At 44.7% G+C, this 27,029-nt stretch overlaps 2 protein-coding genes across 3 annotated transcripts in view; one reads left to right on the forward strand and one right to left on the reverse strand.

Annotated features, from left to right (window-relative positions):
- The window catches only part of LOC146829476 (uncharacterized), a 151,830-nt gene extending 148,757 nt beyond the window's left edge, over nucleotides 1-3,073 (reverse strand). Inside the window, exon 1 of the mRNA XM_085608157.1 lies at nucleotides 2,889-3,073. Coding sequence (XP_085464283.1) covers nucleotides 2,889-3,023 — 135 coding nt within the window. The 5' untranslated portion in view covers nucleotides 3,024-3,073. The remainder of the gene's footprint in view (nucleotides 1-2,888) is intronic.
- A 719-nt stretch (nucleotides 3,074-3,792) lies between these two features.
- ATG4A (autophagy related 4A cysteine peptidase) overlaps nucleotides 3,793-27,029 on the forward strand; it is a 159,667-nt gene continuing 136,430 nt past the window's right edge. For both annotated transcript variants that reach the window (XM_085608159.1, XM_085608160.1), the window contains exon 1: nucleotides 3,793-3,929. In XM_085608159.1, coding sequence (XP_085464285.1) covers nucleotides 3,920-3,929 — 10 coding nt within the window. In that variant the 5' untranslated portion in view covers nucleotides 3,793-3,919. The remainder of the gene's footprint in view (nucleotides 3,930-27,029) is intronic.

Below are 27,029 nucleotides of genomic sequence, written 5' to 3' on the forward strand. Positions count from 1 at the left end.
ATAAAACTGGAAGTTTGTTGCAAGATCAGCACATTTATTTCCTCCACCCTGATCCCTGGTTAATGCCATAGTAGCAATAGTTTAACATATCTGAAACCCTACGCTGCCGTCAATAACATGCTGAGTTAGTTCAAGTGTCTGGGAATGCACCCTGAATTCAGACAACTCACTCCTCATTCTCGCCCTTACCTTTCATGCTCACCCTGCACTCACACCGATCACCCTCCCACCCTGCACTCACAGCGATCACAATGCACTCACACTGATAACCATGCACTCACACCATTCACCCTGCACTCACAGTGATCACAATGCACTCACACTGATCACCATGCACTCACACCATTCACCCTCTCACCCTGCACTCACAGCATTCACCCTGCACTCACAGCATTCACCCTGCACTCACACGGATCACCCTGCACTCACACGGATCACCCTGCACTCACACGGATCACCCTGCACTCACACGGATCACCCTGCACTCACACCATTCACCCTCTCACCCTGCACTCACAGCATTCACCCTGCACTCACAGCATTCACCCTGCACTCACACGGATCACCCTGCACTCACACGGATCACCCTGCACTCACACGGATCACCCTGCACTCACACTGATCACCCTGCACTCACACTGATCACCCTGCACTCACACGGATCACCATGCACTCACACGGATCACCATGCACTCACACCATTCACCCTCTCACCCTGCACTCACAGCGATTACAATGCACTCACACTCATCACCATGCACTCACACCATTCACCCTCTCACCCTGCACTCACAGCGATTACAATGCACTCACACTCATCACCCTGCACTCACAGCGATCACCCTGCACTCACAGCGATCACCCTGCACTCACAGCGATCACCCTGCACTCACACTGATCACCCTGCACTCACACTGATCACCATGCACTCACACTGATCACCATGCACTCACACTGATCACCATGCACTCACACCATTCACCCTCTCACCCTGCACTCACAGCAATTACAATGCACTCACACTGATCACCCTGCACTCACACTGATCACAATGCACTCACACTGATCACCATGCACTCACAGCAATCACAATGCACTCACACTGATCACCATGCACTCGCACCATTCACCCGCTCACCCTGCACTCACAGTAATTACTCTGCACTCACAATGATCACCATGCACTCACTCTGATCACCATGCACTCACTCTGATCACCATGCACTCACTCTGATCACCATGCACTCACTCTGATCACCATGCACTCACACCATTCACCCGCTCACCCTGCACTCACATTAATCACTCTGCACTCACAATGATCACAAGGCACTCAGCACTCACACTGATCACCCGCTCACCCTGAACTCACAGTGATCACTCTGCACTCACAATGCACTTGTGCTGTTCACCCTGTGCCTCACCCTGCAGTCACACAAGCACACTTCTCACCCTGCACTCATGAAACACTTCACTCACATGTCCCCCTTACTGCTCGATGTGCATACTCACGCAAATAAGACCATCACTAACCATACATTCATTTGTCCCACTCTGCACTTACATCCGCACCCAAATTCATATGGTCACCTCACTCACCCTGCAGACACTCCTCTCACACTGTAGCATCACTCAACTTGCACTCACATGGGTACTCCTGACACCCACACAGCGCAGAGGTTTAATGTGCCTGCTACAAAGAACGTGTACCATGCAGATCAAAGAACTGAGTGTGGGTAAACTAGGAGTAGCGCTATAAAAAAAATGAGATGTTTGCCAGAAAGGTGCTATAGAGAGATGGGGTGCATTGTTGGTGAGTGGTAGTGAGAAAATTCATAGAGAAGGAAGAAATGGGGGAGGGGCGCCAAAACAGACCGTTGCACTATTTGCGTCCAGTGCTAGGGCCAGCCCTGAATGGGAGTGTTAGCCCCCCCTGAAGTTCGGGTCTAGTTGCGCCCCTGTACACAAGTATGGGCATGTCGTGCCCCTTCAAGGTTTTCGTCCTAAATTACAAAAGGACATTTTTACCTGCACTGCAATCCAGCCTTTCAGGCGTTCCCTTGATAGAGGCAGCTCTGTTTTTGCCCTGATGGGCTGGAATAATTCCTAAACAGATTCTTTTATATACTGTTTTGTTTCATTTCTTTTTATTTTGATTGATGTGAGAGAGTCTATTACTTTTTGCAGAGAAATGTTTTTGTTTCATGCAACAACCATAACAAAGTTTATTTTAGATGAAAATGGGTCCACACATTTATGTTGGTGGTGTTATTATTATTAATCTAGGTCATGTGTAAAACAAAGCATCCTAGTAAAAAGAATTTGTGCACATTTTACCTTGGAAAATTGTGTTTTGAGCAGTGTAATAAGCCTCTGTTATTTCACCACACCCATTCACAAACCTGCAGTTTACTAAACACTCTTATTGTGTTAAACATTATTTGCCGAATATGGCCCATGATATGCACACGGCAGTCGATTATGTAGTGTACCAGATTCCAGAAATTTCTGTCAGGTGGTGGGGGGCCCAACATCTAAAAAAAATTCAGCTGGGGGGGCTCAACCTACAAAAGTTTGAAGACCTCTGCCCTACAGTGATGGAACATTAAGGCTTCCGCCCACCAGGAGATGGTTATGTGCCAAGTGAGGGATTTATGTCAAAGTGATATTTCTGAACACATCAACACTGCAGTGGTTCTCTCTAGACATCCTGCTCTCCAGTAGACTGTGACTGACCAAAAAGAAAATACCCGTTATAAGTTCGGCCAAAAACATAATGTCCCTATTAAGTTTTAAAAAACTGCCATTTATGCAACAGAAATACAACTAACTACTTCTAATCACTGTTATCTCCAGGAACCGGTCTTGCACAAACAGGAACCTCTTACCTGGTCCGTTTTGGTCGCAAGAGATTTGTCTGCAAGGACCCTGGTCTTCAGCTCGTCCAGCTGACCCTTGTAAGCCAAGTCACAAACCAGCACATCAGACACCGACCCCTCCATGCCTGCACCATCAGCATCCATGCAGTAGCAAAAGGCTAGGACTGTAACAGCCAATGAGAAGAGAGCATCACAATGCAATTGTGAACACTGGCAACGGACTAACAGCTTCTCCTCCTTAGAAAGCTAAAAGCACCGGCCATCTTGAAAATTATACTTTGTCACGCACAACAGGCGCAGAGAAAGAGAGTGCATGTGTTCTAAATGGCCTGGATTAATGTTAAGAACAAAAGAGGACTAAACGCCAAATGAGATATAGTGAAATTCAGTCATTCAGAGATGTTTGTGATGAGAGCTGACAGTGCCTGAAAATGAAGGAGACCAGGTCTTAAAGAGAAACATATTGTAATCATTCATTCTGAACTCGATGAAATAAATAAAAAAAATGTGCATTTTTGTTAGCTGGATATTAGGCGGATTCGTGTAGAGAAGACGATCTCTTCTTGAGTACTTTTCAACTCTCATTTAATCCCACATCAGAATCCCCATTGCCTTATTTGTCTCTTTAGTTCCAAAGCCCGTCTTTTGTGTCTAGCCCCAAACTTTCGTGGCAATGATTGTGTTTAAGTCGGACAAGCAACCAATCAAAAAAAGTTGTGATGCTGCCTTCCAGGCTGCCAATTAGAAGTCTTTTTCCTTGTTTGTGTCATATAGCCCGGTACCTTTCTCTTTTATCTGGGAAATGTAGTTTATGTTCAACAGAAATGTAGCGTGTAACTATTTTGACACATCGTGCCTGGGCTAGAAGGACATACTTTTGGAAAGAGAGTTCTCCGTCCTCTCTTCTGAACAAGGGCCAGGCAGGACTATGACACGCCGAGTGATTACTGAGCTTAACCTTCTCCCAAAGGACTACAACTCCCAGAAGCACTCAAGCGCTGTTGTTGTGCTGCCGTTTAAAAGCCCGTGACAGCTGGAGAATGGAGGCAGGTAAGCGCTATCTCTCAAAAAGAGGTTCCGGTGGGGGTGATGCGTCGTTCGGGTGTTAACGTGGTGGACAGCAGTGACTTCAGGTGGAGCTGTACATTCCGTGTTACAGGATATACTTGGGTGTGTCGGTATTAGATTAAGCAAAACCTAGAATTACATTTGAGAAGCAGTGTGTTTTTAAGTTGACAGACACTGAGAATCACACAACACCCTGTAAGAAAGTGTGATTGCTCAGGTTCACTTTCACATTTTGAGGATACATCATAGTGAAAGTTTAGTGCGCCCTTATCTGTGTTGCTGTCTGTCTGACCCTGCAACACCCAGAATTCCTTGTGCTTTGGGTGACGTCACATTTTGAGTTGGAGTGTGTTATTGACAGCCTGCGGTATTCTAGTGTAAGCCACCCTGCTACGGTGACTCGATAACTTAATGCCACCAAAAAGAGAATGCTCATGCCCGAATCTGTTTGCTTATAGATCATTGTTAATGTTTAGAGGTGTAGTTGGTTGCCTCAACTGAGATGATCTAGAACTACAACTTCGAGTATGCAATTCTATGTCAGGACCGGAGGCTCCGATTATGCTTCTCATTTCTTTACTAGAAATTTGCTCAGCAGCCAATCACATTACAATAAATAAAAACTAAGACTACAATACCCATGAACCCACTGGGTATGACATAATAACCATAGAGTATGTTCGTATAAAAGGTCACCAAGAGAATACCACATCCTCTTTCTTTGCTGCTCTGCAGCCAGTTAAGTGCATTTTTCTTTCATTCTCATGATATTTCTCTGTATTTTCATTGCAGCAGTGGTTTTTATTATTATTATTATGCTTAGCGTTGCATTGTTTTGAGTTTCTAGCGTTGTGCGCATACCGTTTCAATGTTTGGTCGCGTGTTTGACTAATTTGCATTGGCTTTGTGTCAGCATTGCAGGGAGCGCGTGTCTGCCTCCCCGGTTCGGGCGCTGTGCGCCCGCCCCTCATTATTCATGTGGAGCGGGAGAAACGGGGCTGAAAGGCTACGCGCGTGTTGCGTAGTTCTTTCCTTCTTTGAATTCAGGCAGTCATTACCGCGCATGCGCGGCGGCCAATTTCCTTGTTGATAAACACTGTTTTCCTCAGGGATTCAGCGCGAGAGCAGCGCTTCTTTTGCTCACATGCCCACAGCCTGTTTTTCTTGCCCCTATTGACGTCCTGCTGCATATTTGACTCAGTGGGGCTGTATAATTTTGCATAGGCACTGCCTAGAGTGGCTTATAATAATTGGCAAGCCCTCCCTCCACATTTTAAATATTTCAGGTTATTTCACCTGTTTGTTTACTCTTGCCTACGGGGTTCTGCCGCTCCCCCTTTATTGTGCTTTGGCATAACAGATTCCCTGTTGTTATTACTTCCTCTTGTGGGCTTTATTTACGCCAGGTTCTGCCATGGCTGAATATTTTGAGGAAGATGATTACTATTATTATTATGATGATGAGGAAGCCATTGGCTCTATGGCACAGGATTTAGTAGAGGCTCTTGACATGGGTGTTCAAACGTCTGTGAATACAGCGCTGGTTCGCGCTATTACACCATTGAAGCATCATTTGTCCCAATATGCGGTGCAGCAGGGTTAGTTGCCTAAGTCCTCTAAATCTTCAAAATCATCACAGTCCTCCAGGTCATCTAAATCTTCCAAAATGTCTAATCCACACAAGTCTGATTTTGTAAAGCTGGCTAAGGCCCTCTCTTCTGAGCATTCCTATGGTCAACCTCCCAAGGAGCCTTCGTCCCCTCCAGCTCGTCAAACAGATGATGACGGTACCTCTCCTTCTTCCTCCTCGGACCATGGGGTCGCTTCTCCTCCTCCGCGTAAGAGGGCTGGGAAGGAGCATTTTGTTGATGCGCCGTCGCATCCCCAAGTTCTTACCTTTGAGCCATCAGACATCATGCATCCCAATTCTTCTTCTTGGCTCCCGTCTCAGGAGGTGGCGGAGTACGTCCAGACACACATTCGTCAACCTTTTGACAAGGATGTGCGTACCCGTCTCCGATCTGAGTGTCCACGGCCTGATTTGGCAGGTAAATTAGCAGACACTCCTGAGGTGGATCCCACTATGGTGACATATCTTAAAAAATATGCCAAGGACCCGAAAAGAGGCATTGATAGAGCATGGCACTCTTGTCAAGATAAGTTATTGGATTTACTGGGACCTCTCACCAAAATTTTGGATTTAGGCTATCGGGCCAAGGAGTCTTCTTCTGCCATTGACCCAGATGACCTGATTGGTTGGGCTCAAAGAGCTATTTGTCAATTGGGTAATGCCAATTGTGCCATGTCTTCTGAACGCAGACGTTCTATATTATTGAAGTTGGACCCAAAATTAGCTGAACTCTCTACTTCTGAATCCGGTCCTTTGGCGCAGGGTTTATTGTTTGGGCAGTCTTTCCTTAAGGAACTAACGAAATTTGTGGCCACTTTCAGTGGTCTTGACAAGGCTCAAGCTTCTATTAGACGGGCTTTTCGCCTGGTTTTTGGAAGGGCCGGATGATATAGGGGACGATCGTTCGGCCGCGGTTTTAACCAATCTAACCAGCGTGGTTTCCAGTCCCAATGTGGAGGAGGTCAAGACCCCAACTACACCTCCAACAAGCCTTCCTTCTACCCCTCCCGTAGAGGTCGATACCAATTCCGGAAAGGACGTGCCGGCGGTAATCAAGGAGGACATCATGATTCCTCCGCTTCAGGTGAGTTTGATCTCCGCTTCAGAGGTCATGTTGGGGGGCAGGATTCAGTTTTGTCTTCCCAATTGGCTTTTGATCTCCAGCGATGCATGGGTGTTGGAGACGGTCAAGGGTTTCAGAATAGAGTTTTTCAGTTGCCCAAGTCAACCTTTCCCTCCTTCTCCCTTGGTATTTTCCCTTCACGATCAGGTGATTATTTCCTCGGAAATAGACTCCCTCCTGAGGAAAGGGGCGGTTGTCCGGTCCTCCCCTCATCCTCAGGGTTTTTCCAGTCACGTCTTTCTAGTTCAGAAAAAAGGAGGCGGTTCCAGGTTAGTTCTCAACCTGAAAGAGTTCAACGGCTGGATTGTCTATTGCCACTTCAAGATGGAGGGCATCCATCTTTTGAGGGATCTTTTTCAGGAAGGGGACTGGATGGTTCGTCTCGATCTGAAGGATGCGTATTTGTTGATTTCCCATTTACGGTCCTCATCGCCGGTTTCTCCAATTCCAATGGCAGGGTGTCTGGTACGAGTTCAAGGTTCTCCCGTTCGGCCTCTCATCAGCACCCTGGTGCTTCACGAAGCTTCTGAGGCCTGTGGTGGAGTTCCTGCGATCTCGGGGAGTTCGTCTGATAATTTATCTGGACGACATTCTTATCATGGCTCACTGTCCCCGTCTGTTAATGCTCCATTTGGAATGGTCAATAGATCTCTTACAGTCACTCGGATTTCTAGTGAATCCTCAGAAGTCTATTTTCCGCCCCTCGCAGTCGATAGAATTTCTGGGTTTTCTGATCAATTCCCTCTCTTGCCATCTGTTCTTGCCTCTTCAGAAGATCAGGACGATCAAACGGGAGTTGAGATTGATTTTACACAAACAGCTTGTGTCGTTGAGATCTATAGCTCGGATTGTCGGTCTGTTAGTTTCTTCAATTCAGGCCATCTTCCCGGGTCCTCTCCATTGTCGGGCACTTCAGCGACTCAAACTCCGTCATCTCCAGAAAGGCCTCCGGTACTCGGATCAGATTCCTCTTTCAGAGGAAGCGAGGTGGGAGATGTTGTGGTGGTTGGAACACATGGAGTCCTGGAATGGCCGAGCCCTATTCGAAGTGTCCCCAGAGGTGGTGATCGAATCCGACGCCAGTCGGTGGGGATGGGGAGCCCGTTGCGGTCCAATGTCCACGGGATGCGGGTGGTCTTCGGAGGAATTATCTCTCCATATCAATTGTCTGGAGCTTCTGGCGGGGTCGTTTGCGATCCGTTGTCTGTCTCCACGCATGACGAATTGTTGCATTCTCCTGCGCATGGACATGTCTCAGCGGTTCGATATGTCAACAAGTTAGGGGGGACACGTTCCAAGATTCTAGCAGAGATAGCCAAAGATTTTTGGCACTTCTGTCTTCAGAGAAACATCACGGTGATTGCAAAGTACCTGCCGGGTCACAGCAATCTGGTGGCAGACTGGAATTCTCGGCATCTTCGGGATTTCAGCGACTGGAGACTTCACCCTCGGGTGTTCAGATCCCTGTCTCGAATGTGGGGCCCCTGCCAGATCGATCTTTTTGCCTCTCGCCTCAACACTCAACTTCCTCGGTTTTTCAGTTGGCGTCCGGATCCGGAGGCTCTAGCCACTGATGCATTTCTACAGACATGGCCGTCTCTTCTGTGTTATGCCTTTCCCCCGTTTGTCATGATATCCAGGGTTCTGGCTCGCATGAAATTTTATCAGACGGAGTTGATTTTGATCACCCCTCTCTGGAGGGCTCAGGCTTGGTTCCCAGTTCTCCTGCAGCTATCTTGTGCAGTGCCAGTTCTTCTTCCCCAACTGTGGAATCTGTTATTGGATCCTCTCAACAATCCTCATCCTCTAATAGAGTCAGGTCATCTCTTTCTGGTGGCATGGCGGGTTTTGGGGATCGCTGGCAGATCTCAGGCCTTTCGCGAGACGCTTCCAGATTTATCAACGAAGCTTGGTCTCCCAACACACACAAACGTTATGCCGCAGCATGGAAACATTGGTGTGATTGGTGCGCTCAATGGGAAGTGGATCCCTCTTCAGCAGATGTCACTTTGATTGTAAATTTTTTAGCATCTATTGCCTCCTCAGGGCTTGCATATCGGACTGTCAATAATTTCCGTTCGGCCATCTCTGCAGGGCATATTCCTATTAATAATAAACCTGCGGGTGAACATCCTTTGGTTTCCAAATTACTCCGGGGTATCAGGTTGGTTAAACCTCCTCGTCCGAAATATGTTGCTTTATGGGATGTGTCTATTGTCTTACGTTTTTTGGAGGCTTGGCCCTCCAACGACTCTTTATCCCGCAAGCAATTATCTGCAAAGTTAACTATGCTGTTATGTCTAGTCTCTTGCAAACGTGTTTCTGATGTTCGCGCGCTAGATCTTGCAGGTCGTACTTTTTCACCTGAAGGAGTTACTTTTTCTATTTCCAGACGTACTAAGTGTAATACTGCTCCAGTCACTTACCCAAGTTTTCCCAATAATCCAAAACTCTGTGTAGTGCAATGTATTAAGGAATATGAGGTAAGTACTGATCAATTTCAACAAGATATGCATGGTCAATTGTTGATTGCGTTGCAAAAACCTTTTCGCCCTGTGACCCCGGCTACTTTAGCTAGATGGGTCAGATGGCTCATGGGTGAGGCAGGTATTGATGTTACAACGTTTGGTGCGCATTCAGCTCGTGGAGCAATGGCTTCCAAGGCTTTTTCTATGGGAGTGACCTTAATAGATATTATGAAAGCAGCTGATTTGTCAACTGATTCTATGTTTAAAACTTTTTATTATAAACCTATTCTGGATATTTCTTCTGTTGTGGTGGCTCAGCTTTGAACAAGCATAATCGGAGCCTCCGGTCCTGACATAGAATTCAAAATTTGCGAACATACGTGACAAGAATTTTCAATTCTATTAAGGACACGGAGGCGAGGATTATCCCACCCATTTTTTCTGTCATTTAATTTTGCACATATATCTTTGCATATGGTAATTTTCACTTCTATATTTCTTGTGTATTGTTATGATTTATTTGGATGAATTCCTTGTTTTTTCTTCCCTCCCTAAGTATCTATACCTTTTTCTTTCATTTAGGAATGGTATATTACGACTTTATATCTTTTTCAGGTTCTGATCCGAAGTGAGTTGCGCTCCTCTATTTTTTCTTGGATTATCTTTTGGATACCTGCTGGTTCCGGTTTTGGGATGTCGACTCAAGCATCAAGTCAGCTGTTCCGACCTGTTGGTCTCTTGTTGCAGTGATCGAGCTACGTTGTTTCTTCCAAGCTCTTTCCAGATGTCGAACTATTTTCTTCTTCTGACTGTTCTAACTACCAAAGAAAGAGGATGTGGTATTCTCTTGGTGACCTTTTATACAAACATACTCTATGGTTATTATGTCATACCCGTGGGTTCTTAGTTTTTATTTTATTTATTGTAATGTGATTGGCTGCTGAGCAAATTTCTAGTAAAGAAATGAGAAGCATAATCCTCGCCTCCGTGTCCTTAATAGAATTGAAAATTCTTGTCACGTATGTTCGCAAATTTTGAATTGATGACCCGCAAACCCAGGACTGAAGCACAACGTCATTACTGGCAAGGAGTCAGCAGGTGACCTTGCACTCTTATTTCCACTCTATCGTCAGGTAAAACTGGATCCCATACCAAATACTTTTCACATGCCTCTGTTTCTCATACATTCTTTGCCTGTTTTGAGAGAGAAGGCAATACTGACATAAGTCTTAGAGCCAAGGTTTTTACACGTGCCCCTCAACGGCGTCAGTGCCCAAGAAACCAAAACATAAGGCCCTCCGGTCATATGAACACAAATTCTAGGTAGCTCCATGTAGGCAAGGCATCACTTTTGTCGTCTTGTGTTACAAGTTGGATATTTTTGGGAGCTGCATTGCTTTTTGAGCTAACCATCCCAATGACAGTGTGTTGTTAAAAAAAAAAAATGACAGGCATTGGAAGCATGGTGTTCTGTCAACATAGCACCATTTTCTCTACTATTGTGGTTTAACTCCCGCCCATCTTCTAGACTTTGGGGTAAGACTGTGTACGGTTGTTATCTATAGATTGCAAGTTGTCAGGTTTGATTAACCCATCTGAAAAATATTTCTTGCTTTGTGTTTCCCTAGCTGTAGTTTTGACTAATCATTTATTAGTGCAGTACCAGTACTTTAAATGGGCAGGCACTGTCTTGAACTGAGTACCTTCACTTTTTGGATTCGAAAGAGAGAGTACCTGCACTTCTCAGCACTGCTGCAATACATTTAGTGGTAGCGTACCGGCACTTTTCAGTAGCAAAGAGGTACTCCAAAGAGTGAGTACTGGCACTTCTATATCTCCATGTAAAGCACTGTGCAGGACTAAGTGTAACCAAATTCAAAGTAAAGCAGGCCTAGTTGAGCTACTTGCACTTGACGTGGGTGAGTTTATGCAAGTCTACCTATCGGTAAATCTCATCATCCTTAGTCCCCAATGTCTTCGTCACAGTCATTGCTTTTGAGGTGAAATCCACCTCAACCAGGCGAAGAAAACAAGAATTGGTGGGTTAACCCCACTCTCCCTAGCATTGTATAACTTCACTCTTACACACATCACTTCTTGACTGTACCAAGCCTCATGAAGTCCAGCTGGCAGGGTGGAACATAATGACTGCTGTGATGAGGACATTAGAGGCTAAGGATGAGATTCACCGGTAATTAAGTGAGCATCATCCCATGTACTCGTCCAAGTCATACATTTTGAGTCTCACTTAAGCAAAAGCTGATCTTTACAGCCAACCATATCCTAATAGAATATTGAAACACATTGCACTATGATGCTCTCTGTGTAACAACAAAAGCATTCCGTTAATGCGGAAAATACTGCATTTAACACATTTACCCCAAATGATTTACCCTGCATAGAACTCTCAATATGGTAGTGTTTCACAAAGGCTTGAACTGAGGCCCAAGTAGCTGCTCTGCAAATCTCTGACCAAGGAACACCCTGTGCTTGAGCCCAAGAGGCTGCTGCCTAGTTAGTGGATCTACCTTGCATCCCTTCAGGTAGAGAAATAGTAGACAAAGCGTATTACCACACAAAAGTGGGTCTAATCCATCTGCTTAAAGTAATGCAAAAAACTTTGTGCCCCTAATTGGCACCACCAAAAGTAACAACAAAAATGCATATTTCCTATACCCTTCAGACCGTAAGAGGTAAATTTCAACTGCCATTTTAACATCCAAAAAATTAAAAAGTTCCTACTCATTGGAGGTCAGAGAAAGAAAAAACACAGGTAACAATACTTTTTGGAGGGGGGCGTGGCTAGCAGCCGAAGCGAATGGCGGCTGGCTAACTAGGCTCCTACATCCCCGCACATTATCCGTTAAAATCCTGTGCTAAATGCCCCCAAAATCGAAGCGTCCGAGACTGCATCAGCCCTAGAGCCCACCGGAATCGCCGAGACTGCCTCTTTGCCCCGACACATGCCAGAGAGATGGGAGTGTGCGGCGGAGCCAAGGATACAACATGGCGGCGTCTTTAGCTGCGATCGGGCTCCAGAGCCCGAGACCTGAAAACAGATTGTGCCCAAGTGCTGTGCGCGTACGCTCTCCTGCCCCCATTTGAGACGCGCCCGTTGGCCGTCCCGGCAAATTACTGCAGCGGCGTTTGCGGCGCCGAGGCGGGGGAGCGGCACGGAGGTGATTGCGGCTGCCTCCAGGTGGCCGCTACTCAAGGCCCTGGCTTTGCGGCCTACCAAGCCTGCTGCGGCGGGTGTTGCCCGGGGCCCGGCGGCTTGACTACAGAGTGAGCCACCCGCCGAGTGGGGAGATCGGACCCCGTAGGAGCCACAAGCACAGGTACAGGTGACCTTAACTCACGGTGTGCTCTGTGAGGACCCCAGGACATTGTGGCATGTAAAATCCCCCCTCCTCCCTGGCAAACTCTGGCTCCTGGCACTGCATAATGGCCATATAAGAGAACATTGACTTCTAATAGAAGGCCACGGGGGTGATTTGAATGTAGCAAGTGAACTATTGGAGTTGTGGGGAAGACTCCATATAGGTGCAAGGGGTGTCAACATCAGAATATGGGATCCCTTGTAGAGTGACCTGGGAACTGCGGTTGTGCCCCATGCGTCACCCCAAATCCGTCTGCCATTATATTTGGAGGAAGCCTGGCTAAGGACCGCCTTGTGGATCGCTGGGGTGCCAGGAGACATACAGGATCTTTTGGGGTGCATTGTGCGGAGGGACCTCCCGCCCCGTCCACCACTGTCCATTACTGCAGTAGCGGCCTGCCGCTGTGGCCCTTCCAGTCAAGGGAGAACATTTGTGGGGCAATAGAATAGGTGTGCCGCAGTGGCCCCGGTTGGCACATATGAGGGAAACCCGACAGGCCACAGGCGGAAATACTACAGACGCCGGGTAGGCGGCGGGCACTACCCAGACTGTGAGTTACGCCTTCTATCTTCCCTAACACACTGCGGCCCGAACATGGCGATGAGTAGGGGCCCGACGACAGCAACGCAGAACAAACTCGCCAAATTTGCCTGGACTAAAACAGGAGAGGGTCAATGGTCACAACAGATGGAGATCCCGGAAACGCAGGGAGACCCAAGCCAGTCACAGGAACCAACGCTGCGAGATGTTATGGCGGCCATCAGGGGAGTACGGTCCTCTCTCGATTCCGTGACTACTGAAGTTTCCCTCATACGAGCTGACCTCCGTAAAATGGACGAGAAAGTGAAGGATCTCAAGATAGTAACGTCATCGCTACAAGAAGACACGGCTCAACTCCAGACCCAAGTTGCTGAACTTCAAAGTCGTCAAGCTCAAATGACACAACAACTAGATGAGTATGAAGGGAGAGCCCGAAGGAACAACATACGTATCCTGGGGGTGCCGGAGCGGGCCGAGGGACCAGCCGCTGACCTCTATGTAGAAGAACTAATAACGAAATACCTACAACCTAAAAGACTGTCCAGTTATTTTTCGATTGAAAGGGCACACATTCTCCAAATGACTTTTTTCAGGTCTGTAACTATTGTTATTTGGCAGTGCTGCAAATTATAAGATTGTTCTAACTGCACTTTTCATACTGGATATGGACTGCTAGGTTTGGCAGTATGAATGTACAGATTCGGAGGTGCTCAGATAGTTTTAGAATTAACTGTTTATTGCACCAGGGTGAAATAGTTCCTTTTTAGGTCAGGCCTAGGGGCAGCGCGCATGCACTGCTTGCTCTGCGAGGCATGCTGTATTGGAAGTCCCTCCCACTCTCTCTCCATATATGTCATTGGCTTGTGTCATTGTCCTTCGTAAATGTTAGCTTCTGATTCATAAATAGGCTTGTTATTCCCTCCTTGGTACCGCCATGTCTGCATTTGTAACCCCCATAAAGACTGGACCTTTTACTTGGCTTTGTACATGGTCTGCATTATGAGTGGGTGAGCACTACTTTGTTCATTCACTAATGGGGACAGTGGCGGCCGCTTTTCGTATAGAGTGTTATGCCGCTCTAACTTTAAAAGTGGCTACCCACCATCCCCACAGCACTCATGGCACAATGGTGACGTTCTTTCACCTTTTATGTTTTTTTACATATATTTGCATGCTGAGCGCGGCGCTCGCTTTAGGGACCCCGCACCCAGTTTCATTTATTTTTCTTAACTATAATGTGGAACTCGGCGCCCGCTTCAGGGACACTGCACTCTGTTTCATTTTCGTTTTTTTACTTTAATGGTGCACGCGGCACCCACTTAAGGGACACCGCGCCCTGTTTATTTATTTGTATTGGTGAGCGCAGTTGACGCTCTCTACAGTACAATAGGTCTTGCTTTTGCCAAATTTTGACCTCTTGGTATTGTAAATGACAATGCCTTTTAATATTATAAAAGGCATTGCCATTTACAATGCCAATAGCTCATTATTTTGCAATTGCGAGACCTATTGCATTGTTAATGCTTGTTTTCTGACTGCTAGTGGGAGTTTTTGAACAGTGCACACTGAGGTAATGCAGTTCAGGTCCCACTGTATGTGCTCTGACCTCTAAAACATGGTAAAATTGGCTAATACTGACCTAAAAATATCTCCTCTGGAGTATCATCATATGTGCAAGGAAACAATGGGTTCACATGCCAAACCTAAGTGCCACTCTAATGGCAGCAGGGAAAGGAAAACATCTTTTTTTAGGTCAAGCATTTGAAACCTCTTGTATATACTTTAGTATATACTTATATACTTTAGTATATACTTATGTGTATGTATTTTGTGAGCCCTAGGACTTGTCTGCTTCTGCTTATGGACTTTTGTTTCTGTTCAACTGCCTCTATTTAACTGTCTTGATGAAAAACAACCAGCAGAGATCAGTAAAATACCAGAATCACTTTAGCATTCTCTAGATTCCAGCCCATAGAAATTGTCTTCCATGAACACCCGTAGACAATAATCTTTTTTTCAATTCTTGTAGTGTCAGTGAAATGACCACTGGAGGCCCTGATTTTATTTTAAAAACAGAGCTTTGGCCTATACCATTTCCCGCTGAAAGGCAATATTTCTCTCCATTTGTTCCCATACCATGCGTGTCACGAAGTTTGGTGCTTATTTTCCATCCATATTAAAGAACAGTAGATGTTTTTAGCACCCAGTCTAATGTGCTGCATAGCTAAATACATATAAGATCCCAAAGGTGAGACTGATTGCATTGCAAATGCTTGTTTTTATATAGCCCTCACCCACTTTAGTAGTGGCATGCTTCATCATCGGGTTCACCCTGACTCCTAAAGGGCAGGGTGGGCTCGACCATATTCCACGGAGCTCTTATGAAGACAATTAAATAGCGAGAATAACTTTAAAGATAAAAATTCCTTATCCACTCCCAGTGCATCCCTTTTTTAGTGGGGTGGATGGGAAAGATTAAAAACTACATTAGGGATAGGAAGTATATAACGATCCAATGCCCCTAAAACACCAACATGTTTCAGCCCTACACTATTGGCCTGAACAGTCTTGGGCTTTCATCAGGGTAGAATCATACTTGTATCATCCCCACATACGTATTCAACGTGTTTTTTTTGTGTGTGTGGCATGCAATTGTATTCAAAGCATGCACAGGCAGTGCTAATACTTGCCTCTCTGGGTAGTTCTCAGAACACTGGAGAATATTATTCCCACTGGTGCAAGAGTGGGTGGCCCTGTACTCAAACCTCAGTCTCTGCCCACTATGTGACCTACAAGGGATTTTTTCTTTCCCTACTCCTGTTAGAGTAGCTCTTAGGTTTATCATGTGATCCCATTGTTTCCTTGTAATACAATTATATTCCAATGGGGATACTTTTAGGTCAGAAGTAGTCGCGTAGTGAGGACGTATCCCTTTATCCTTTGTTCAAAATATCTCTTCTTTTGGTACCATAGTAATGCCCCTGGATCTCCAGACCACTTTATTTTGAGGAAATTGGCTAATCCCCAACTGAAACATTCAACTTTTCATTAAGGTCTCTAGTATATTGTACAAAATAATGCACCAATGGCATGGAATGTTAAATGCCTCTTTAGGAAATTCATCTTTTATGCATTCTCACCTTGTATTTTTTTACTTTTTGCTGTACTGCATATTTTTGGTGTGTTTAGAACTCTGTACACTTTACGCCTGCTAACCATTAGTAAATGTTATGTGCTCCCCCTTTAAACATGGTTGAACTGGCACACTCCTAATTGGCATATTTAGGTTGCCTATCAGTCACTAGTATATGGTACAAAGTGCTCCCAGGGCCTGGAAGTTAAATGCCACTAGTAGACTACAGCATCTATTGTGCTATCCACTACAGTGGCAGTGCAAAAAGTGGCTTCAGGTCTCCCATTGTAGCCTGACTGTAGCAGTGTAAAAACTGCAATTCTATCTGTCAAAACAAACCTTTTTTACAGGTAAGAAACCCCCTTTCAAATATTTTTTGTATTTTAATATTTCAGTGAGTCAAATGATACAATATAGTTAGTCAGAGCAGTGTTATCCAAAAACAGTTACACATTATTAGAACAACAGTACATAAATCATATTCTAGGAGACTAAAAACTAGTTACATTATCATTGAAAGTTATTTAGGAAACGGGTATCTATTTACAATATCAGCCTTCAACCTTCAATAATAGCCAGGTTTCCATTTTAAATATTACCAAGTCACTCCTGTGGAGGCCTTGTAGTCCACAAGGTACAGTGTCTGGTATTTCAAAAAGTCGGACATGTAGAAATGTAATGTTAACATGTCCTTAAAGTGTCTGGCAATCAAAAGCTATTTTCCACTGTGGCAGGCGTGGCAGTTCAATATTAACGAAATCAGTTCAGATTTAAAATCCGAATACTGTATCTCAGCACTTGGACTTGCTTGAAAATTAATGAAAACAGCTATTTTTAACAGTTATTAAAAATCCAATTTAGTGATGAAGTCAGATTTGTAGTAAATATCAAGGGAAAACAACTTTTAGAAAGTTACATTTTCTCTGCCTGAAGTTCCTGGAGGTGAATTTTTATTGCCTCTAGCTTCTCCCTGCCAGATATTAGTCGTGAATAGGTGTGAAATTCATCCCTGTGGCAAACAATGGGTTGACCTGAATGAGCAGAGATGACTCCTCTAAACCTCGCAAAGCATGCAGGGTGGGGACCATGGGAATAATTTTTTACACTACAGTGTCAAATCCTGCTTAACAGGTCTGCTGGATCACAAATAACACTTGAGGCACACTTGAAAGGAAAGGAAAGAGAAGAAAAAGGCAAGACAGTTCTTGTGGATTCACTTTGTGGTTGCTGAAGGACTCTGCTTTTGTCTTACCAGACTTCTGTCTCTGAGTTTGTTGTGGGTACAGTGACTGCCTCAAACTGGATTTTAGTGGGAAAACACTAGGATTACCATAGTACACGTAGCACACACACTTACAGCTCTTAGACCCTAGGTTTAGTGTGGCCAAAGAGTATCACCAACTTAAAAATACCTAAAGTGGGTCGGATTGAACCTGGGAACTATTTCCCCATTGATCATTGTGTGCCCAGGAGTCATTCCTACCCAGGCAAGAAGGTGGCTCCACCAGGCACCCACTTCAGAACACTTTCTGGACCTGTGGAAGATTAGAAGAGGACGGGGTCCGTCATCTGTGACCTGAGAGGAGGCCTAATAATAAATAATAATAATAAAGGAGCTTGTAAAGCGCATGGTGACGCCATCCCGGCGTGTCCCCGCGCTGTGGAGAAAAGTCAAGTCAAGGGCCAAGAGAGGGCAATTAAGAAGAAAACAGATGGGTTTTTAAAAGTTTTCTAAACAAGGGCTCTGAATCCGCTAGCCTGATACTCATAGGGAGAGAATTCCATTCTTTGGCAGCCATAACACGAAAAGAACATCCGCCCATTCTGGCTTTCTTAATGCGGGGAATTTTAAGCAATCCAGTTCCCCCAGAGCGGAGAGTTCTAGTAGGCTCGTAGGGGATAGCCAGATCTGTCATATAAAGGGGAGCTTTGTGTGAGATAATCCTAAAGCACATTAAAAGAGCTTTAAATAGGACTCTCTTTTTTATGGGGAGCCAGTGCAGAGTGGCTAGGGCTGGCATAGAGGCTGATCTTTTCGGAAGTCTAAGGACTAGGCGTGCTGCTGTGTTTTGGAGTACTTGAAGTCTCCTGAAGTTTTTTTGTGTGGTTCCGAGCAGGAGCACATTGCCATAGTCTAACCTCGAGGTCACTAGAGCATGGGTCATAGTGCGCCTGGCTTCCAGAGGGAGAAGGTCTAGGGTACGGTTCAAGGTCTTCATTACCCCGAAACATTTCCCAACCACTTTGTGTACATGGTTGTCATAAGAGAGTCTGGGATCAACCCAGATCCCCAGATTCTTAGCTGCTTTGCAGGGAGTGGGTAGCGGTCCCAAACATGATGGCCACCACTCCTTGGTCCAGCTCGCATCCCTTCCTCCAATTACCAGAACCTCCGTTTTTGAGCCATTTAGCTTCAGGCAGTGCTGGGTCATCCAGCCTGCCAGAGCCTGCATGCAGGTTTTAAAATTGTTAGCATCAATGGAGGGTGCTTGGGACAGGGAAAGGAGGAGTTGGGTATCGTCGGCATATGAGACTAATTCAATGCCGAACGATTCAACCACTTCCGCCAAGGGGGCCATGTAGAGATTGAACAGGGTGGGGCTCAGGGCGGAGCCCTGAGGTACCCCCTGTTCTAAAGCTATGCTATTAGAGCGATGCATGCCTCTCTGAACCTGGAAGCAGCGGTTGGTGAGAAAGGCTTTAAGCCAGCCCAGTGCTTCCTGGGTGACCCCGGCTTTGTTCAGACACTGCAGCAAGATGGAATGTGCCACAGTGTCGAACGCGGCACTAAGGTCAAGCATAATCAAAGCCATAGTCTGGCCCTCATCCGCGCCAGCACGTAAGGTTTCGGTCGCTCTCAGAAGGGCGGTTTCAGTGGAATACCCTGCCCTGAAACCAGATTGAGAGCTGTGGAAGGCCCTATTAGACTCAAGATGGGCCATGAGTTGACTATTAGCTATTTTTTCGGCCACCTTCGCCAGATAAGGTAGCAGCGAAATAGGCCGTAAATTTTCAAGGATATCCTGACATATATTAGGTTTTTTCTTTATTGGAAGTACAATGGCTTGCTTCCACTCCACAGGGAGGGTGGCCGTAGAAAAGGAGAGTTGGAGAATGTGTCTGAAGTGTTGTTCTAGGACTTTAAGGCTAGCTGCTAAAATCTTGGGAGGAGCAGGATCTCGAGGGGAACCCGATTTAATGCTTTTACAGATATTATTTAAGGTTGTAGTACAAGGAACAGTAAAGCAGTATAGGCATTCCTTATCATGAGTGATCTCCAAATTCTCAGTGAAGTCAGAGCCCGAGGGCAGATCCTTGGAGAAATTTGCATAGATGTTAATAATTTTGCTAGCAAAATATTTAGCAATATTATTGCATGATTCAACAGAGTCACTCTGGGCATTGCTCTCATTAGATACTACCGAGATTTCTTTAAAAATTTTAAAGAGCTCCTTTGAGGAGTTCTCAGCCTCTCCAATGCGGGTCTTATAATACAGTGCTTTAGAGGAACGAATAAGTTTATAATATCCTGCTTGCGCTATTTTATATTGAATTTTGGCTGTGGGGCAAAATTTAATGCGCCATTCTCGTTCCAGTTTTTTACATGCAGATTTTGCCACCTGAAGTTCAGAGGTAAACCACGGGGAGGGTTTTCTCATTTTCTTGGTAATTACTGACCTACGGGTAGGAGCAGTATTATCTAGGGCAGTTAGGACACAGTTCTTCAGGCATGAATAGGCAGCCTCACAATCTGACCCTCCAGGAGGTCCAGCCGCTTCAAGATTGTCGATAAAGGTGTCTAAGTTGAAGTTTTTCCACTTTCGACATTGGTAAATCTGCGTACTATCGTTCCTATTTTCAGGCTCGGACACCCAAATTCGTAAGGGAATGACAAAGTGGTCAGACCAGGGAACGGGTATTGGAGGAAGCGTTTCTACTCCATTCCAGTTACCAAATATGGGGTCGAGCAGATGACCTTGTCTGTGAGTAGGTTCTAGGTTTTTAAGAGTAAGCTGCAGGGAGAGTAATTCATCTTTTATACAGGAGGCATCCTTGTCTTGGACATCATCAAAGGACTAAAGGACTGGACTTGCTCACTCTTGTACCCAAGACAAAGAAGTGGGCTCCAATGGTCATAAGACTGACCTCCTGTTCAAACTACAGGGATACAACAGGCATTTTCCTGGATGTAGTCAGCAGACCTGTGGCAACTGGACCTGGACTGGACCCGGCTGTTGACCTCTGCATGGCACACTGTAAATCTCTAGGGTGATTTCCCTGAGATCCTGGGGAATTTAGAAGTGTACTCCTGTGATATTTTGGTACTTAAAGGACTAAGTCAGAGGGTAAAATCTTTGACAAGGACAAATCTGGTTGGTGTATTCGGCTCACACTCTATTGCTGTCAGCCTCAAATTGTGCTTGGATCCCAATCTACCATTGACTATCGTATGCTTTTTTTTAGCAAATTTTTTGCTTAAAACTTTGTATCTCTGGTTCACATAATTGGATTTTTGTCACTTAAGTGCCATTTTGTTTATTACATTTTACTTTGTTTTTCTAAGTAATGTTGCGATTTTTATTGTTTTGCATTTTGACTTTATTACTGTTTTGGTATTTCATAAATACATTCCAGATTTAAGTTGTCTTTCTGCTCTCTGCCATAGCTACCAGGGTGCTGAGCTCGGGTTAATTTAGTGGCTTGAAGGGTTCACCCTTATAAAGTTGTGGTTATTAGTTGAGGTGGACAGGCACCCACCCCAATTAATAATCCAATTCCATACAGTCACCTGTCGACTATAGCACTTATTGTGCCAACCACTCCAGTGACCTAGAAAACCATGTCTAGTGCAATTTTAAAACTTCAGGCAAAACAGCCCTTTTAACAGGATAGAACCCTACTTTTAAATATTTTATATTGCCCTGAAATAGGCATTGTAACCTACAAGGAAGTTTCCTAGTATTTAAAGGCAGTACTTGCAAGAATTTGAGGTTGGCATGTACCTACAGTAATTTGCCCATAAAAGCAATTTTCGCTGTAAAGGGCTGTAGATGTTGTACAAGAAAAACTAAAGTTCAGAATAAAATCACAATTCTGCTAACTAGTTTGGGACAAGATATCGTAATAATTAAAACACAATTTTTAAATGTTTATCAAAATCAAATTCAGTAGTGAAGTTGGATTTTTAACAAACATTTAGCAAAAGTGACTTTTAAAAATGTAGAGTTTGTCCACATTAACCCCCAGTAGGCTAATTAGCAATAGTCTGCCAGCTATTAGTCAGTTCTTCCCCTACATGAGGTATGGAAACTGCTTCAAGGGCAGAAAAATGGCTGAGGTATTTTATCAAGAAGATCGGAGTGTGAGCACACATCAGCTCAAGAAGGGTGGCTGAGGAGGGTTCTGGAACTTCAAATGGACCAACTTGAGTCCTGCACCTACATAGTTAAGAGTAAAGGGAGACCTGGGGAAGAGAACGCTTTTGTCCCTCGAGTTCTCGGTAGCCAGTTTGGCACTAGTCCAGTGAGAGGGGAGCTGGTCCCAGAACCAGTTTGGTGTAACTCAAGAGGAAGGGGCTGCTCATTTTCTTAAACACACTCCTGGTTGATTCACAAGACACCTCCCAGGGCAGAAAAGGCTGTGCCATATTTGATTATACTTAGACTAGTGCACTGTGGAATAGCTTGCAGGAAGGCAAACAGGATGTGCTACAAAAATGGGAAGGTTTGCCCTTGAGAACTATTTGCGTATCGGTTAGGGAATGTTCAGGATTCACTCCCTTCAACTGGCTAATAAATCCTACAAAAGTGAAATATCTCCCACCGCTCATCAAAACACATCTGAACCTACAGAAGAGGACTGAACCTTATGTCTGTTACTTGTGTGAAGACCTGAGGAGCAGGACCTGCTCCTAATTGTACCCAGGACTAAGAAGTGAACTCTAAGGGTCAATTGGGGGACCTTCAGTGTGGCTACAAGAACACAAGAAGCTGCAAGAGGCCTTTGTCCTGAAGTGACCAGTTGAACAGTAACAACTGGACCCCGTTTGTTGCCTCTGCTGGAGTGAGTCCAGGCCCCAAAGTTCTGTCCCTGAGATCCTGGGAACCTCAGACGTGACCAAGAGGGTACTTCCCCAGAAACTCTGAAAAGTAGGGACTTCGAAAAATGTTTGGGTTTACAAGACCTTCGGAGCTTCAGCAGGACCTCAAGGCAATACTGCCCGATTTTTTTAGAGGACTTCAGCAGATACAGCTTAAGCCTTGCCGCTCTGGAGAATTGTCAGTTTAATAAAAAAGACTAACCCTGAATGTAGAAATCTTGACCGGGTGAAGGTGTGAAAAGTATCTGTCTGATTTGAGGACTTTGGTGAATTTTCCCCCTCTGAACGATTCCCACCAAAATCGGCAGATTCAGCGGAGCCTTGACGAGCAGCTGTCTAGCTTCGAAAGGAATTCAGCGGATACAGCCTGCAGCCGTGCCCTCAGAGGATTTCAGCTTGTTTTAGATAGACTAAATCAGAAAGTAAAATCTTTGACAGAGACACACCTGCTAGGTGTGTTTAACCCACTCTCCATTGAAGTCTCTCCCAGCACCATATAGTCTTAATGGCAGCACTGCACTTACAATGTCTAAGAATGGATTTAGCCACTTTAGGGGCACAGGGCTCATGCACCTGTACCCTCACCACTGGTTTAGTGCACCCAGCTAGAGGAGTAACCGATCTATGCCAGGGCAGTGGGTTGTATACATGGCACACATGTGTGCCATGTCGACTCTTCTCATTGTTCTGCACCAAAACACGCAGCCTGCAAAGGCACTGTGTGAGTGTAAAGGTACAGGACCTCTAAGGGTGGCACAATAAGTGCTACAGCCCTTAGAGGCCTTTCCTAGCCACAGTGCCCTGGGTACCTGTGGTACCATTTACCAGTGGCGGACCCGTGGCCAGAGATGCCAATGGGGTTTTGTCTTCAATGCAGTTGTAGGGAAAGATCATAGGCCCTGGGTACCTGATTAGCAGGAGCCCAGGGCGCACACAGTTAAAGCATATCAGCAGTACAGCAAAAAGTGGGGGCAACCATGCAGAAAGAGGGCACTTACTCACAGCATGCAATCCAACCTAAGTCTTAGCCTACCGTGAACAATGACTACCGAATGGTGCTTTACTTATCGTGGTGCTTTCCTTTTTCTTGCCGCTTTTTGCAATTAATCTTTAAAAAATCATATCTCAGGTTCCCCTCAGTGAATATTTGTCATTTTGGTGTCATTTTACTCATCGGTTCTCTATGTTTATAAATTAGTTGTGGGATATTTATTCTGCTGTGTTCTGACTCTTTAACTGATTTATTACTGCAAAATACCTTTCACATGTTCCTAAGTTCAGCCTGTCTGCAGTGTGCCTTAGTTACCAAGGGGGTTAACATGTTTAAATGATTGAAACTGTGTTTTGCTCTGAAAAGTTTGTGTTCTTATTCCTTGTGGTGGACCACATCCAACCCAGTTAATAAGCCACTTTGTTAGAGTGCCCTTTCACAAATGTAACTTTCTTCAGATTATTTTTCATTTGACTCCAGAGAACATGCTAACGCATACAACTCAGTAAATGTGGCCTATCCTTATTCAAAGTGATGCAGCAGGGAAGATACTTCAGTAAAACAATTAGTAGTATATTACCTTATATGCATTGAGGTGAACCTCTCACATTTTACTGCTTTTAATCTGGATATTAATGATCTGTGTTGTAAGTAAGGCCTATGCTGGCTTAAATGTTTTTTTAATCCTTCTTTTCCCAGAAGTAATATAATAGTGATGCAGCCATGTCCCCTGCTATTGTTTCACAACTAAGTTATAACATTATGGCTTTTATGATTTGTGCATCGAAATGATAAACCTTTCACTTACGAGTTTAACAATACATCGTATCAATTTGCTTATGTTTACAAATAATTTTCTGGATTTTCCAGTTTGATAAGGTATAGTGTAATTTCCTCTCAGATCAATTTTCACTTAGTACTCTCTTCTGTGGCTCCTTGAAATGCTTCTCCTACTATTCTGTCATTGATATTCCTTTGTAACACCTACAACAGTTCAGGTGACTTTCCAACATGGTGTTAAGTTTCCATTGCAGTCCAAAATTTTAGTCAATCTGTCATTACGTGTTGAGGGTGTTGTGGTCTGCACTGTTTTTATTATTTGCATTCTGGTCTCGTGGCTCAGTGGACTAATGCTTCCAGTGCAGAGGCCTGTGTTCAACCTCATGATCACAGGTTCAAATCCCGGTGGGCCCACTCAGCCTTTCATCTATTTGAGGTTGATAAAATGAGTACAATTGAGCTAGGTAACAATAAACATCTGTTATTCAGCGCTAAGATGCCTCTGGGTGAACATGCGCTTTACAAATACACATGTTATGTTATGTTACTTTTTAAATAAATAAATGGGTTAGTGAGTAATTGCTGGTGAAAGAGCAAGCTAACTGGCCAGAGTTCACAATATAAACAAGCATTGGCATAGCCAATAGGTCTCACCTTTGGGCCCTTTTAAGTGTTTAGCCATGCAACAGTTGTTGTTGCACCAAGAATATTGTGCTGCATAACTAAATACTTAGAAGGTCCCAAGAGCGAGACCTATTGGCTATGCCAATGCTTGTTTGGGTATTATTGTGATAGTTAGTTGTGTATTAGTTGATGTATAGAGTTAGAAGGAGAAGAATGTGTGAACATTTGGGTAGGAGAGTGCAGAGAAGAAGACCAGTTTGAGAGATAATGTAGGAAAGTAAGGAGAAGTGTAGAATGAGGTAGAAGAAAGGAGAGTTTGGAGAGGCGTATGTTGTACATGGAAAAGAGTGAGGAGGATAGTAGTGTGAGGTTGAAGGAAGGAGAGTGAGGAGAGTAGTATGTGGCATAAGGAGATAGGACGAGATGAGTAGCATGAGGGATATGAAAGGACAGTGAGTATGGGAAGAGTAGTGTTAGAGAGAAGGAAGGGGATTAGGCACTTGTATGGAGCATGGTGTAATAGAGTAGTATTAGGGACACTGAAGGAGAGTGTGTAGAAGAAGATTAGTGTCAGTGAGAAGGATGGAGAGTATGGAGGGTAATAGCATGTGAGGCATAAGGGTGGCGTATATGCATCTATATACATGTATATTTATATATGCATTTAGATATATGTGTATATACATATGCTTATATTTGTTTGTATGCAATTAGAAATACCTTGCAGCTCTCTCTGTGGACGAGTGTAGGACAGTTCTAGTTTGCAAATTGGAGATATTATATGGCATACGGGCGGACCTTGCCAATAGGGGTAGGGGGTGCTTTCGGCCGGGAATGGAAGTTATTGCTCCTTTAGCATTGTCACCCGGATGGAGGGGCATGCGTGCAGCTGCTGGAGGGCTTTGGGGGCTTTGAAGGAATGGTGCCGTTCAAGAAATGCTGAGGTTTAGTATGGGATGGATTGAAGGAAGAAACTAGTGAGGTGCGGGTTCTGTGGGGGTTAAGGAAAGGACAGCTCGCAAAGATGCACGTGAAAGGATGCAATGATGTGGGGATAAGGATGCAGGGAGATAATGGCACTGGCTGGTGCAGCGGATAATCCGCAGTGGACAACCTGAAAATATAAATGAAAGCAAAGATATGCAACTTGAAAACAGAACCTCTATGTCAACCTAAGTACGGCATGTTGCTATGACACCGGAAACTATAAGTATGAAACGCACAAAAACAGCTAATGTACAGTTACATGAAATCCATAAATGAATAACAGAAATGCACCCAATGTGAAAGCCAACCTTCCCGTTTTTGTACCTTATGTATTTTGCAACTGTTGTGGTCCGATACCAAAAACACACCATAAAAGCGCAAATTTGTACCATAAAAACTGAACCTGTTTGTGCACTATCTTGCTATATCCTGCCTTCCCATACCATACTTCCGCTGTGTTTTGATTCTAGGGTGCATAAAAAAAGGCCAGAACTGCAAGCGCTAATTAGCAACAACAAAGCACGACATGTACTTGCCCTAAATGTGGCAGAATCGAACAGTTAATGAAATGTAAGTATAATAAAAATGACATTAAACGCCCCACGTCCAACTATGCATATAAAGTGCATAAATTAAGCAAAATTAGAGCGTCTAAAATAAAGTCAATCCCCCGATGTAAAAGGCGAGATTTGCGACCGATAATTGCAATGCTTTAACACTGTTTAGGGCCTCAAAAAACAACATAACCAAGCAGCTATGAAGGAAATACTGAATTCAGCACAATTACAGCGTAATAAATACGCCAAACGCTGAGCTACATAGTGCCATAATTAAAAAATCTAATGTAAAAATGAGACAAGATAAAGGCACGCACATAGCCATGTCGGTGAGGAAAGAAGACGACGAACTGAAGCGCAGCGTCCCTTAAACGGGCACCGTGCTGTTAAAATAAAAGTTGTGTGGCCGTGTCGCGGCGGGGGAGGGGCGGAGGAGCGAGAGGAAAGACAGATGGCGCCTGATCGGGCGCTGAAAGCTGGCGGTTGCGCGCGGGCACACTCGCGTGAACGCAAGCGCTAGGCCAGCCAAAGCGTGGGGTAGCACTTCAAAAACCCACCTACTAAATATCTCGCCTGAGACAGCGCATGCGCTGGCTCAGGCGAGACCTAAAAATGATTAGCGAGGTGATTCACGAGGGCTAGGAATAAAGAGTATATGAAGCTACTTTTTGTAGCAGGTTTAAAAAGCCATACTTTGACATATTTTTACCAAACAGGAAAGCAGTTTATAGGTGTAGTTCAAGGCAAGGTCCACCCAGAAGAAAGTGTA

This window comes from Triturus cristatus, chromosome 5_2, assembly GCF_964204655.1.
Source record: "Triturus cristatus chromosome 5_2, aTriCri1.1, whole genome shotgun sequence".
NCBI classification, from domain to species: Eukaryota; Metazoa; Chordata; class Amphibia; order Caudata; family Salamandridae; genus Triturus; species Triturus cristatus.